At 39.9% G+C, this 15,317-nt stretch overlaps 1 protein-coding gene across 1 annotated transcript in view; it reads left to right on the plus strand.

Annotated features, from left to right (window-relative positions):
* The window catches only part of LOC103180487 (low-density lipoprotein receptor-related protein 1), a 552,054-nt gene that overhangs the window by 429,135 nt on the left and 107,602 nt on the right, over nucleotides 1-15,317 (plus strand). Inside the window, exons 52-54 of the mRNA XM_042336207.1 lie at nucleotides 1,397-1,525; nucleotides 3,689-3,811; nucleotides 7,949-8,083. Of these exons, the coding sequence (XP_042192141.1) occupies nucleotides 1,397-1,525; nucleotides 3,689-3,811; nucleotides 7,949-8,083 (387 nt within the window). The remainder of the gene's footprint in view (nucleotides 1-1,396; nucleotides 1,526-3,688; nucleotides 3,812-7,948; nucleotides 8,084-15,317) is intronic.

Below are 15,317 nucleotides of genomic sequence, written 5' to 3' on the forward strand. Positions count from 1 at the left end.
CAACAGAGACATTGCCTTCATCCAAGCAAATGGTTTATGTCCATTGGAGGTACTCTCATCAAATCCAACAGACTTTTTAATGCTACAGATTTGTGTCTGTTAGAGGATAATAAGAACTCCTTTCATGTGTGGCTCTTAACAGTTAACAATGACAGGTGACACATGGGGAGGTATGGTAGAAGCATTTCCTTTTTTTTCAGCTGAGAAGCGTTTCTGACCTCATTACACCGCAGCAGATTGAGAAAAGTTTAACCTTAATATGATCTGGCAGTCTCGCAAAGTTTGAATAAAGTCATTGTTTTGCTATTGTGTCATTGTATGCTGGCATCCTTGCTTCCTGAAATTTGGTGGTGTTCTTTAACAGGATATTGGATTAATTTATTTCCTTTTTTTTGGAGCATACGGGTATCAACATTTCCCATTAAGTAGTAAAGCTGAACACTTTGGTCTGCAATCTAGTCCACAACCTCCCCTCCATGCGGCTCTTCAGTCAACCAGCAGAAGGTGATTCACAAGGGACAAGTATTTCCTGCCAATATTTCTCTCCCTCTGAGATAACATGTCTTGCTACCATCAAGTGATCTGGCTAAAAATTAATGAAATGTAGCCAACTGGGGGAAGCATCCAGAGCATCTTTCCAACAAATGAGAATACATGGTTACAGCCCAGAGGGTCTGGAAGAACAACTTTGCTGTTATGACCTGTTATGCCCGTTTGGGTTTGAGTTTATTGTAGAATCACATTATAAGGGCATCGTTATAATTTCTCATAATGACCTTGCTTTGAGATATCTGAAAGTGTCTCAAACTGACAAGTCATTTATGAAAAAAAGGAAATACTTCTACCATGGTTCATGATGGACAGGGACCAAAATATCAACTCCCCATGTGTCACTTGTTAAACAAGCTCATTTACTTGCGTTCTCTAGACAATGAATACAAGGCAGTATAGCTCAAAGCAAGTTGTATTTCTGCCAGTTCTGTTTAATCATTGTCTTATGATTTTATGTAAATTTCTATTTAATTTTTTATGTTTTATTTATGTTTCTTTCTCTATCAGTATTTATTGGCCACATCATCTACCTCCACAATTCTTCCCCCTACCTCCGTCCTCCAGCACTCACCTTCATCTCCTGCCTCTTGAGGCTGCGCAAAGTTTAGGTCAAGTCGCAAATGTAGACACATGCACATCGCTATTTCTTCACAGTTGCTACCATTGCTACTCTAGATGCTATTTAATTTAAGCCTTGTCAGAACAGACTGCAAGGGAGAGGAAGCCATGGGCAGACTAATATTATTTCCCAAATGCCAAATAATCGAAAGAGAGTTGATTTTACAGTGGACCTGAAATCTTTCCAGCATGAGGTTGGTAATCTGACTTCTTTTTTTTATCACAGATTCAGTCACTTGTGCTCCTGATTTGTTTCAATGTCCCAACTCTCACGTTTGCATCCCGAAACTTTGGCTGTGCGATGGTGATAAAGATTGCCCGGATGGCAGTGATGAACTTTCCATAGCTGGCTGCTGTAAGTAATGATAAAAACAATTTAGACTAGGGTGGTCTAACTGGCAGCCCGCAGGCTGATTTCATCCGCCCCCCTCCCCCCCCCACCCCACCTCCCCCCTCCGTTTCATCTGGTCCACCTGCTCCCTCCATAACCCGTAAATGTTATGTTTTGTTTCTGGAAGGGAAACACAAAAATATTGCTTATGCGGCACTCGGATGTTTCTCAAATAGGGCATCTGGCCCTCAGCAGCCGAAAGTTAGACCACCCTGAATTTTAGGCTGTTACTAAATCATACATTCAGTGAGAAAACCGTGCTATTTTGGAAGAGATATTGGTGATTAGTAATTGTGCAGATGGTCACTGCATAAATTCTACAGATTAGAGTGAGTTATGGCATGAACATTAGTAAGGACAAGTGAAGTTTTGTGCAATACTTACTAATGCTCATGGAGTTACATTAAAGAACACAATGTGATATGTGATGTCATACATTTCTGGAGATTACGTATAATCAGTTTAAGGTTAGGAAATGAAAGGCGACATGGGAACCATATTCTAACGGTATGAAGGAAACATGAAAACTGGTTGACCTCCGGGTCATCAGGTTGATACTGAGTACAGTGCTCGTGGACTATCCTCAACAACAACAAGGTTACATTTTTGTATAGCGCCTTTCACATTGGGAGGACGTCCCAAGAGCTGGACAGTGTGCACCATTTCAGACCCGAGCTGGGGTCAGTGGGGAGAAAGGGAGGGGAGGGGAAGGGGAGTGACCAATGGGCATGGTCGTAGAGGAGGGTTTTGACGCGGGACTTGAAGGAAGCTAAGGAGGGGGTGAGGTGGAATGATTGGGAAATGGAGTTCCAGAGGTTGGGCCCAGAGTGGCTGAAGGCTCTCCTGCCAATGGTGGGGCAGGTGGGGTGGGTGGGTCAGGAGATGTGGAGCAGGCCGGAGCCGGCTGAGCGGAGGGAGCGGGCGGTTTGGTAGGGGGTTAGGAGATCACAGAGGCAGGGTGGGGTGAGACCATTGAGGGCTTTGTAGGTGAGAACCAGGATCTTGAACTGGATCCTTTGTAGGATAGGGAGCCAATGGAGTCGGGCGAGAATGGGGGAGATGGGGTGTTTGGTGCGGGAGAGGACACGGGCTGCAGAATTCTGGATTATCTGCAGTCTGTGGAGGGAGGAGTTGGGAAGGCCAACAAACAGGGCGTTTGCATAGTTGAGCCTGGAGGTGATGAAGACATGAACAAGAGTTCCAGCGGCCTGAGGGGTGAGGTAGTGGCGGAGTCGGGTGATGTTACGGAGGTGAGGGAAGGTAGAGCGGGTCATGGCTTGGATGTGGGGAAGAAAAGATAGTTGAAGGTCGAACAAGACACCTAGGTTCCTGACTGGCTTAGTGAGTTGTAGTGTGCAACCATGGAGGTTGATGCTGCCAGAGCCTGAGGTGCAGAAGTGCTGATGCGAGCCAATCAGGAGGGCCTCAGTCTTGTTCACATTCAACTGTAGGAAGTTTGCCCTCATTAAGGACTTGATGTCCATCAGGCAGTCTGTCAGAGCAGCAGTGGGCCTGAAGTTGAGGGTGGAGGCAGAAAGATAGAATTGGGTGTCATCCGCATACATATGGAAGTTGACCCCATATCTGTGGATGATGTCACCAAGGGGGAGCATGTAGATATTAAAGATGAGAGGGCCAAGGACAGAGCCCTGGGGGACATCAGACATGACAGTGCGGGGGCTGGAGGAGAAGCCGTTAGAGGCAACAAAGTGGAGACGGTGAGAGAGATAGGAATCGAACCAAGCAAGGAGGAGAGACGGTATATGAGGATGGAGTGGTCGACAGTGTCGAAGGCGGCAGAGAGGTCGAGGAGGGCAAGGAGGCAGTGGGAACCCTGATCACAGATGTTCAGAATTAGTGACTTTGACCAGGGCCTTTTCCGTGCTGTGGGCTGCGGGAAGCTGGATTGGATGGGTTCAAAGAGGGAATGGCGAGAGAGAAAGGAGTGGAGCTGGGATGCGACGACTGATTCCAGGACCTTGGAGAGGAATGGGAGGTTAGAGATGGGGCAGTAGCTGGAGAGTCGGGATCCTCAGGTTCCCAGATGCATTTCTTATTAGAAGGTTATTAGTATTATTAAAAGGTGTACTCTTTAACATTCTGATTAATTGTTTCTCTTTATTCTAGCACACAACAGTACATGTGATGACAAAGCTTTCATTTGTCGCAACAAAGTGTGCATTCCAGAGTATTTTGTATGTGACTGGGATGATGATTGTGGAGATGGATCTGATGAATCTCCAGAATGTGGTAAGTAAAATAATTTTTTTTTCTAACCAAATATTAGCAAGTACCAACATTTCAACAATCTTTTTTACTGAAGGTTATATTGTCACATATTTACCTAACCAATTGTTGCACTCATCAGTTTGTATGCAAGTCTTTTCTTCACAAAGTTAATGTGAATTTCACAGTGTGGAGCCCTGTAGAGTATTAGTTAGGCCAGGGCGAAACCTTCATCAAGTTTCCTTACTCCACATGCCTCTGTTTACCTAGCAGTAAGTAGGAACCCAGTTACTAGCCAGCGATTAATAATTCTTTCAAATTTTTAAATAATTTGGTCATTCAATTCACAACTGTTTCTGGGACACTGTTGTGTGCAATTGCTGCATTTCGCCCACAAAATATTCACTTTAGTATGAAGCGCTTTGAGAGGTCTCAAAGATGTGATCAGCCGCTATATCAAATGCAAATGCAAGGATTATTATTATTAAACATTTTATTATTATGGCAAACCTGTCTGCCCAAGATTAGAATCAGTGAAATAAAATTTCCCCTTGAACAATAAAAATCCCTAACTAAGCCTATAATTAAAAGTCCTGTAGCGGTTAGAGCATTCACTTTGCAAGTGAGAGACCTGGGTTTGATTCCCGGCAGGGCAAAACCTTGGGCAAGTTTCCTTACTCCACACGCCTAATAATAATCCCTCCAAAACCAAAAACAGTAATAAATTGATCACTTCAATCCATGCCTGTTTGTGGGACTGTCGCATTTTGTCCACAAATATACAGTCAATTCACTTTACAGTCTATTCTGTGAAGCGCTTTGAGACGTGTAGAAGCCGTGAAAAGAGCTAAAATGCAAGGAATATTATTATTATTAAAAGGAGCTTTTAATTGGTGCTTCTTCTACATAATAGGCGCTATGTAATTGAGTACTGTTTGTATCAATCATAGGGAAATACATACAATCATAGGGAATCCACATTTTTTCCTCTCGGCCCATTAAATACTTCAATCCTCTTTCTCCTTTCAGGTTGCTCCATCTTCCCCTTCTTATTTATGGTCACCACTCTCTCACTTAATGGTGATGATCCCTCCAATGCCTCTACTCTTAACAGAACATACTTCAGATTGTTCATAAATATCAGCAGAAATCTGAGATTGACTTGCTATATTCATTTTTTTGTTAGTAATGTGAAGTACTTAATTTCAATATTTTATTTTATATTAGAATTGTTTCATTTATATGAGCTCTTTTGTGTGAGTTGTGAACACCATGTAGTTAAGGGGTTATGCAAATTGCAGCTGCCTTTAATTACGTGATTGACAGCCAATAAATAGATCCTTAGTTACAAAGATAATTAGACACTTGTGTAATGTTTTCTGTACACAGTTTAACAACTCGCACAATACATATGCATTTACACATGGTTTTACGCAATTCGCATACTAAATCACAACCAGTACCTCTGTGAAATGAGAAAAATAAGATACAATTATTGAAATAGGTATATCTCAGGACCTCACACACTATAATTCTTAACAATATGTCCAGCTTTGTGGTTAACACGGCTGTTCATACATATTTAAAATTAATCATTTTATTATTATGGGTTTTATCCCAGATGCCGTCAAAACACTCATCCATGTATTCTTCACCTCCCGACTTGACTTCTCAAATGCCCTCTTTTGCTGGTCTCCCCAGCTCCACCCTGCACAGGATCCAGCTGATCCAAAACTCCGCCACCTGCATACTCACCTGTATTAAACTCTGTACCTCCATCACACCAATCCTAGCTGGGCTCCACTGCTCCCTATCGCCGAACAGATTGATTTCAAGATCCTCACACTCGTTTTCAAATCCCTTCATGCCCTAGCACCTCCTTACCTCTCTGACCTGCTTACCCCCCAACCTACAACCTGCTGCCTCCAATCAATTGGCTCCGGCCTTCTGCATGTCCTTCGGGCCCTCCATTCCACCATCGGTGGCCGCACTTTCAGCAACTACGCACCGAAATTCTGGAACACTCTTCCACTATCCCTCCATCTTACTCCTTCCTTCCCCACCTTCAGGTTGCGCCAAAGACCTTCCTATTCGACATTGCCTACGGTTACCTTCCCCCAGCTTGGCATCATGCTCTACCACTGTCAAGTGCACTGGGCCACTCCCCTGCGTGAGGGGCACAATATAAATGCTGGTTGTTGTTATATAGCTTGTGAATACAGAAAGCAAAATCTCCACCATAGGACCAACTTATCTGTACATTTTACATTGAGAATCAGAGAACCTCAGAAAAGGCCATCTCTGATCGCTATTTAGAATTACAATACTTTGCTGTCTCCTCTGAGGAGATATATACACGTTTCCTGACCCAGGGGGAGCTGTCTTCCCTCTAGGACCTCACTATCTTCTCCTTCAAGAACATTGGAATTTGGCCTCCTTCAAGCCCAAGTTTCACCACCTATTTATTTTGGGATAGAATTCCCTGTGAGTTTACTCAAGTAAAAAAAACTCAAGAAATACAGTTATTTCAAAATATCTGCAGGCATGCAGAATGCAACAGCACATACTAATGGGACTCCCTAGAGCTGCAGATCCACCAGGAGTCTTGTTAGTGTAGCCCAGCTAGTTTGTTACAAACACAAGTCTTAAAATACCTCCGGGAGTTTTTGCACTGTGCAGATATGGAATAGGTTACTTTTTTGGAAGTGTTCCCATTCAACTCATGTTAACCCTGCAAGCCAAAGCCCTGACAACTAGGGTGGTCCAAGCTGGACAAGCAGCAGGAACCTTTGCCAGACAGTCAGGATCACTCCCATCAGTACCCCAACACACACTCTGGAGTACCCAAGCCTTGGCTCTTGCCAACCTGCTCCTGATACTCTGCGGAATTATCTTAGCAGGGTGCATCCCTCCAGGAAGGTGGTGTGCATTTCATTCCTGACAACCGTTATTTGCAGAGATAGTACTCATCATTTAAAAAGAAACTCCATGAATCATTCCTTCAACATTTATTTAGGCCTGGTCCAAAGTAACAGTGTTATTTTAAAGTTATGGTGCAAAATAAAATGCATGCATTAATCTAACTGTGGCTTACCAGTGATCTACACAAGGTTACAATAATATGTTTACATTGGGATGTGCATTAGTGTATGATTAGTCTACTGCATATAAACTTCACATTGAATACATTGAAAACATATGACACCTCGAGTGACTGGATCGTCATAACGCTCAAGTCTTTATTTTTCTTCTTTGCTAATGGATGTTCATTTTTTTTGTGTAACAATATTTAGCATCTTTATAATGAGTTTAATTGTATTAATGGAAGATGGCTTACAAATTACTTGTTAATGTATGTTGCATAATCTTTATACAATACAAGATACAATACAAAATTACATTCGTATAGCGCCTTTCACGTCAGGAGGATGCTGGGCACTGGGACGTAAATATACAATACTTATGAAGATAAAAATCATCTAGCCCATCTATTGAGTTGGCCTAGATATGTTATACTCATAATAACTTGGTTCATATGTTGGTGTCATTAGTAAATGTTGCAGTATTACATGATGGAGCTTCTTTCATATAATTTGTGTAATTTTGGAACAGCAGGAGAATGAGAGAGAATTTACTGAATAAGTCATTGGATCCAACGCAAACTTTTTCCATTAATCAATCTTTACTGTCTGTTGCTGGGCCAATCTGATTAGTCATCTTACCATAAATCCTATGAGCCTTAATATTTCATATATATTTGGTATTGGAATGTTTTCAAATGCCAAATGAAGTGTGTTAAATGTTAGTTACCTAGAGTTTTCGTACCATGATTTTCAAAAGAACTACCAATATTTAAAATGTTCTCTTTGAAGTTCTCTAGGCTGTCACAGACCCAAATTATTTTGAAAGATTGCACTGTGCATTTTTTATGTCATGCGACAGACATAACAGTTGTGTGTTATGTGCCAGCAATACTTATGAGATATTAGTCATTCATTTGATTGTGAAACATCTGTTATAAATCACTATCACTACTGAACTATTTTCTATTAACAGCACAAACATAACTTTGGAAAGGTTATACTTTTTAATTAAGACTTACGATGCATCACAGGGGAAAGAATAATTCTTGATAACGTTTTTCTTCTTGTGGATTGTTAGAATACCCAACATGTGGCAAAGATGGGTTCATTTGTGCCAATGGACGATGCCTTATCAACAAGCATTGGGAATGTGATGGGGACTTTGATTGTCTTGACTATTCAGATGAAGCACCTAAAAATCCAAAGTGTACAGGTGAAGACATTTTTTTTCTCACTATACTTTATTTTGACTAGAACGCTTTGATTAATACATATTAATAAATCTTAATAATGTGCAAGTGAATCTGATTGAATGTTAATGATTGGTGAATATGTGTTAATGTTGACTCTACACTTGTTAAATAAAGAGGCTTTCATTTCTTAATTTCTGGCCAGATTGTGTTGGGTCGTTTGGGTCATACCTCAACCTATGCAGCCCTTTCTGACCAGAGCAATTCTTCAAAATAACATTTCTGGATTGCGATTGAAGTTGAATCTAATTAAGTAAACCAATGGTATAATTAAATGGTGCACAATGTATTCTCCAGCAAGGTGGCAAGAGGCCTGTGATTCCTCCCATGTCAAGTGCTTGGTTTCAGCTGCAACACCAGGAAACGACAACAAAAAAAACCTTGCATTTATATAGCTCCCTTCACTCGGGGTATCCTCCTGGAGCACAAGATACTTTCTCAAAGGGAAAGATAAAGGAGGAACAGCATCTGGCTGAGCCATTGTTGTGCTTCTCACTACAATGAGTTCCAAATGGTCAATAAATAATAACAATAATAAAAATAATAATCCTTGCATTTGATTTTCATGTCAAGAGAACGCCTCCAAGTGCTTCACAAAATTTTATTGTAAAATTGTAATGTTGGAAGCTTGGTTCACCTGTCAGCACCATATCTTCTTCATTAGAAGCTTGTAGATTCAAGCCCCACACTGATTTTGAACTCATTCAATCCAGGCTGACACTGCACTGTTGGAGCTGCCGTCATTCAGAGAGGTTAAAGCAAAGTCCCTTCTGCTTGTTCAGGTGGAAGCTAAAGATCCCCTTGAAAAGAAAAGGGACCTTGCACAAAGTGCCTCCCATGTTCAGCTACAAAATACAGAATCACTACTCTTTACAGGAAATCCCATGACACACTTTGAGATATCCTGCCAACATGAAAGATCTTATATTGAATGCAAGGGTTACTATTATATCAAACTTCAACGTTTAGTTGAAGCAATGAATAATTCCTTTAATTTTATTCCTCAGACTGCTTGCAGGTCCAGGGAAACCATTGCATGACTCCTTATTAAGCTTTCGCTTCACATATTACAACTCGGGAATGTTTTATAAAACAACTCAGGAATCTGACTTTTTTTGACACCAAATTTGTTTCTTTTAATTTATCTCTCCTCCACTCCACAAAGGAGTTTGAACCATTTTTCTTTTAAATGGAGTATTGTTTAATGTTGTGGAGTCTGTTTAATGTTGTGGAGTGCTCAGTGGTTAGAGCACTCGCCTCTCAAGCGAGAGACCTGGGTTTGATTCCCGGCAGGGCAAAACCTTGAGCAAGCTTCCTTACTCCACAGCCTAATGATAATCCCTCCAGAAAGAAAACAATAATAAATTGGTCACTTCAATCCAAGGCTGTTTGTGGGACACTGCTGTGCGCAATTTGGCTGCTACGTTTCACCCACAAATATACAGTCAATTCACTTTACAGTATATTCTGTGAAGAGCTTTGAGATGTCTAGAAGATGTGAAAAGCGCTATATCAAATGCAAGGATTATTATTATTACATGTTGCCCTTCGATATCTTGCCCAAGTTGTCATTATTCATGTGGGATTGCGTTTAGACAGGGTATTCAACCACAGGGGGCATTACAGTAGAGATACTGTTTGTACCAGATGCCAATTTGCACCTACAATTGATGATTCTGATTCGAGGTCTGCCTGTTTTTCCAAAGCTAATCCACCTGATGTCAGTTGTAGCCTCCTACTGCATGGAATACCTTGGGTCGTTCTCCCGACGTGAAAGGTGTTATATGAATCAATTTGGTATTGGTGGTCTTGTTGATATCCTGGATGACATCATCTATCTCAGCACAGATTTGTATTCCACTTTATGGTCACTCTGATCTATATAGTTCTCCATTCGCCACCAAGCCATGAAGGCAGTGCCCAATATACCAACTTTCAATTCTAATGATAGGAAGAAGCTGTGTATCCTGAAGCTCTTTTCTTTCACTGGTTCAAGTTAAAGTTCTAGCTCTGAGTATATATTTGAGTATGTAAGTGTAGAACTCTTTCCTCCCCCTACACAGTCTGGATATAAAGTAGTGAGCTTTTAACTGACCTGCATGTTATCATCTGTATTGAAAGTGCTATGGATTTTCCTGTGCACAACACACTGTTGTCTTAATCATAGGATTTCTGCAAGATAAAAATAAGTAATTTGTACATTGCTGTGCTTTTCTTATTGCTATGATGCAATGTACACGCATCATTAACTTGTACGTTACAGTAATTCATGCATTAGAGATTTGTTCTCAGTGTGATTTGAACTGCAGATGTTAAAGCTATCAGCACTTTGCCATCATTGCCGATGGCAAACAGTTCAAAATGTTGTGAATTAAAAACAGCAGGAATCCCAAGATTGTCTTAAGGTTTCCTTATAATCTGCTGAGCTGTGTGTGCTTTTCTGCTTACAGTTAGCCCTTTGTTTGTCTCACTACACTGTTGTTCTTTTAATGTCTCTTCATTCTGAAATGTTAATGCTGTAAGGTAATCTATGGCTCCGTGTACCTTCCTCATTCAATTCAAAATCATGTTTTTCGACCTTTGCAAGGTAACGATAGAGAAACAAATACCATTCCAAAAAAGAACATTTAAGAACATCTTGTGTCTACTATAATAAACCTTGTATTTGATATAGCACTTTATCATATCTCAAAGAGCTTAACATGAATTGCTAGAAAGTTTAGTGACTGGGTATTAGTGGGCACATATGGCAGCCAATTTGTGCATAGCAATGTCCCATAAATAGCCATAAAGTGAATGACCAATTTAATCCAGGAGATATTGACCAGGACACTGGGAGAAACTGCCTTCTTTTTTGAATTGTGCCATGGGATCTTTAACGTCCATCTTAAACAGGCAGACACAACCTTGGATGAAAGTCGCATCAGATGAATGGCACTCTTGACAATGCAATGCCCCCTCAGCACTGCAATGGAGTGTTATCCTAGACTGTTGGCTATTATTGCTTCCAGCAGGTAAATGAGAAGCAGCTTGATTAAATTCCCTTTCCTATTCACTTTGAATAGTTAGAAACTACAGAGAGTTCTCTAAATGTAGAAGAACTGAAAAACATAATTGGCTTATCTTTAGGCAAAAAAAAGTTTGAGACTTCAGAGTTCCAGCAATTCTAAAACTATTTGAACAAAGCAGTAGAAGTAAATTTGGACATTACAATGTAGTGTTGACACAAGGATTTGTACAATGCAGGACAAAGTGGAGTCCTGTAGCTCAGTGGTTAGAGCACTCGCCTCGCAAGCGAGAGACCTGGTTTTGATTCCCAGCAGGGTGAAACCTTGGGTAAATTTCCTTACTCCACATGCCTGATGATAATCCCGCAAGAAAAATAAATAATAAAAAAATTGGTCACTTCAATTCACGACAGTTTGTGGGACACCTCTGTGCCAATTGGCTGCTGCATTTCACCCACAAATATGCAGACAATTCACTTTATAGTATATTCTGTAAAGCACTTTGGGACTTCTAGAAGATGTGAAAAGTGCTATATCAAATGCAAGGATTATTATTATTATTATTTTTAAAACAATACATAAGAGATTTGCGACAGCTTAATACTTCCAGATGTAACTAAAAGCATAAGCTGAAAAAAGCCCATGCATGATGTTAAAATTATCACTGGTGGTATTACATTATCCACAATTTCGCCCCTGTTGATATCTCTATCAATGTCTGCCTATGGGTTAATTCTCATGCGTGTCATAATGATTGTGATGTGGGGCATTCAAGCAGCCTTTAATTACAGATGGAAGCTCCAGGGAAACTTTGTTATCACGTGGTTGGCAAGGTCCAATGTCCCAGGGAATAGTCAGTGTCAGAAACCAGATGTACTGCATTTCTAGTTAACGTGAGACCATCGTAGACACTATAATACTGTAGATTATAAGCATAGCAGAGATGCATTGAAAGAGTACTAGAATGGGGTTTCCTTGGACTATGGTTGGTGCAGAAAGCTTTGAACTAGTTTAGGGCCAATGTTCCAGTCTTTCTGAATGTTTCTATCCTTGTCGTTTTGGGTTGAATGTAATATTCACTGGTACAATTTTTTTTTGTAGGGGATAGTTATCACATCCTATAGTGCATTTTTCACCTAAAAAGTATTTTAGTGCCTTCATATATTGCTAGGAATGAGAATAGTGAGGAAGAATTTAAATATCCATTTCTTAAGCAAAATAGATGTGGGTCACATGAAATCAGAACTAATTAAGCTTCAAATTTCAACAAATTCATTCATCACTAATGGGATGGAACAGGTAATTTGATAAATACATGGAAGAGGATTCTGAAACTAACTTTTTAAACTAGTTGTCATTAAATTATCTTCTATGTGTATTTTAGAGCACCTTATGCCGTGAGATGATCTTGTACCAATGGTAGCAGATGTTATTTCTTGCATGAGCCTCCCAAAGTGCAGAATGTTTGTCTTCTTGGTCAAAAATAAATGCAAACCATATGGTCTTGTTAATCCTTTGAAACATGATGGACAGGGTGATTTATGATGACACACTTTGAGAATACTTAAAATATCAGCTCGGCTCAGTTGGAATCATTCTCACCTTTGAGTCAGAAGGTTATGGATTATGAATTCAAGCCCCACATCAGGGTTTTGAACTTATATTGAGGCCTAACACTCCAGAGTGTTGTCAGGGAGTGTTGCGTTATTGAAGGTGCCTTCTTTCAGATGAGATGTTAAATTGAAGGCCCTTTTTGCCTGTTCCGACGGACAATAAAGATCCAATGGCACTGTTCGAAAAGCGAATGCGATTTCCTCTGGCTTCTTGGTCAACAATCCCCCAAATAAAATTGGTCAAGTAGGTGTTGTGTTCGCCTATAAACTACACTTAACCTGTATATCTTGTGAAGTTCTTTGAGACATCCTCTCGACTTCAAAAGTGATTCAAAGATGTTTTTGTGTTCTCCCTGTATGGTTATTGAGGAATCTCACTGGAAATTGCCGCCTATTATGAGTTCATGATGTATTTATGTCATTTTATGGGTGGTGAACAAGCAGGCTAAAAACAAATGTAATAATTATTCTGTCCCGTGAGTTTCCGTTAAATTGAACAGCTTTGGAAGCCTGATGTTTAACTGATATTTTTGATGTTTTATCCTGAGTTCACTTGAAGAGACAATGTTAATTAACTATGATTCTGGGATTACTACATGCCTCACACACATTGAGTTTGCCATTAGTCATACATCAGTTGTTAAAAGTTGGAATCTTAAGCATGTACCGGAAACAAAAAAGTGGTGTCAACAGGGAAACTATTGTTCTGAAAGACACATTGCAGTGATTAATTTCTGAACCAAAGACATAATTAATTCAAATGTTCCACTTTACTTACATATGATCGCTTCAACTACCTAATTATTGCTTCTAAAAGCACTTTCATTTCTGTTAATAGTACTGCTCTTGGATTTATGACCATCGTGCGGAAACATTATGTTTTGAATAGCCTGTTTTTGAAAAACATGTCACATATTGTCAGGGACCTTGTAAAGAAAATGTAAAGACAGAGTTGAAGCCCAAATTCTTTACAACATTTTAACATATTTGACATTGAATATCAGTTTTTGAACAAATACTTCATTGAAATGTTTAAGAAATTGTAGGTGGATTCCTATTGCATTTGTTCTATCTAGTATCATTTTCTGCCCATCTCTCTTCACCCCCCTCACCCACATTCCTCTTGCTCTGTCAAGGACATGGTAATTTGAGTCCCATAAACATCATCATTGTTGCTCCTTGAGTGACCAAGGGGATGTAAGTGCATCCAAGGTGAACGTGTGACTGTCAATCTTACCATCTCTCACCCAAGGCAAACTATTATATTCCCATGCACCATCTAGTGGCCCAATAAAAAACAAATAAAACTCAACCAATCGAAACCAAAAAGATCACCTCAGGGTCTTGGATCTGCAACCTTCCATGTAGAATGCAAGTGGTGCAATTTTTGTGGTTCCAGACTGCTACTGCTAATGTATTTCCTTGTTGAAAAGTATGGTTGGACTAAATCCATTAGACACCTGCCTGGAGTCATTTAAGTCTCCAGCCATAACGGGAAGAAGGCAGAGTAGATGTTCTATAGACCAAATTGGCTGACTTGCCTGTTTCATGTGATCTAAAAAGAGATATGACAGTTACAATTAATGCATCACGATAGCAAATTAGGTTTCTTTAAGGACAATGGGACCTGTGTCAAAGATTTTCTGCTCTTTTCACAAGCTCTACAGGTATTCAGAACGTTTGTTGAATTGTCAGTATATCCTCTTGTTAAACAGCCATTGCTAAACCATCTCCAAAAAACAAAACAATAATAAATTGGTCATTTTCAATCCACGACTGTCTGTGGGACATTGCTGTGTGCAATTGGCTGCCACGTTCACCCACAAATACACAGTCAATTCACTTTACAGTATATTCTGTGTAGCGCTTTGGGACGTCTAGAAGACGTGAAAAGCGCTATGTCAAATGCAAGGATTATTATTATTATTATCTCATTCTATTCGATAAAATAGTCAAACCAAATTAAATTAAATTAACTGTTTCCTTTTTAGCGACTGGTACTATCTGTAGTTTATAATCTGACAAAGAATAGGATTCACCTCCCTAAAATCCACTAACTCTGGGAGGGTGGGTTGGAGGGGTGAGCAATGCGTAATATGATTTGAAATTTTGATCACTCTTAAGTTGGTATTGGGAAAATCTTGATTTAGATAACAAAGATTTCAGGAGCACAGATTTTACCAGATAGCAGTCTAAAAAAAAAGTTTTTAAAAAGTTAAAAACCAATTATATCTGCTGGGAGTAAAAAAAACTTTATACTGTGTTACAATCACGCAAATTCAATTCTGAAAAGACTGAAGGAAAAAGTATTCCCATTCCTCACAAGTTAAGGGGATTCAATTGCAAACTTGTTGTTAAGGGCAGAACCCCAAACTACCGCATTTCTCTCCTTGGCATAATTATCACATCATGCAATCTGATTTCCCTTTACCATTGCCACACACAGGCAGCTCCACAACACAAAAAACAAACCAAACCAGTTCAACGCCTTGCACCAGTTACCCAGTTATTACAAGTGTATTGTAAATGCTCACCTTGACCTCTAAGGCTTATCTAACTCTAATCTAGGTTCAGTC

This window comes from Callorhinchus milii, unplaced genomic scaffold (assembly GCF_018977255.1).
Source record: "Callorhinchus milii isolate IMCB2004 unplaced genomic scaffold, IMCB_Cmil_1.0 Scaffold6, whole genome shotgun sequence".
NCBI lineage: Eukaryota > Metazoa > Chordata > Chondrichthyes > Chimaeriformes > Callorhinchidae > Callorhinchus > Callorhinchus milii.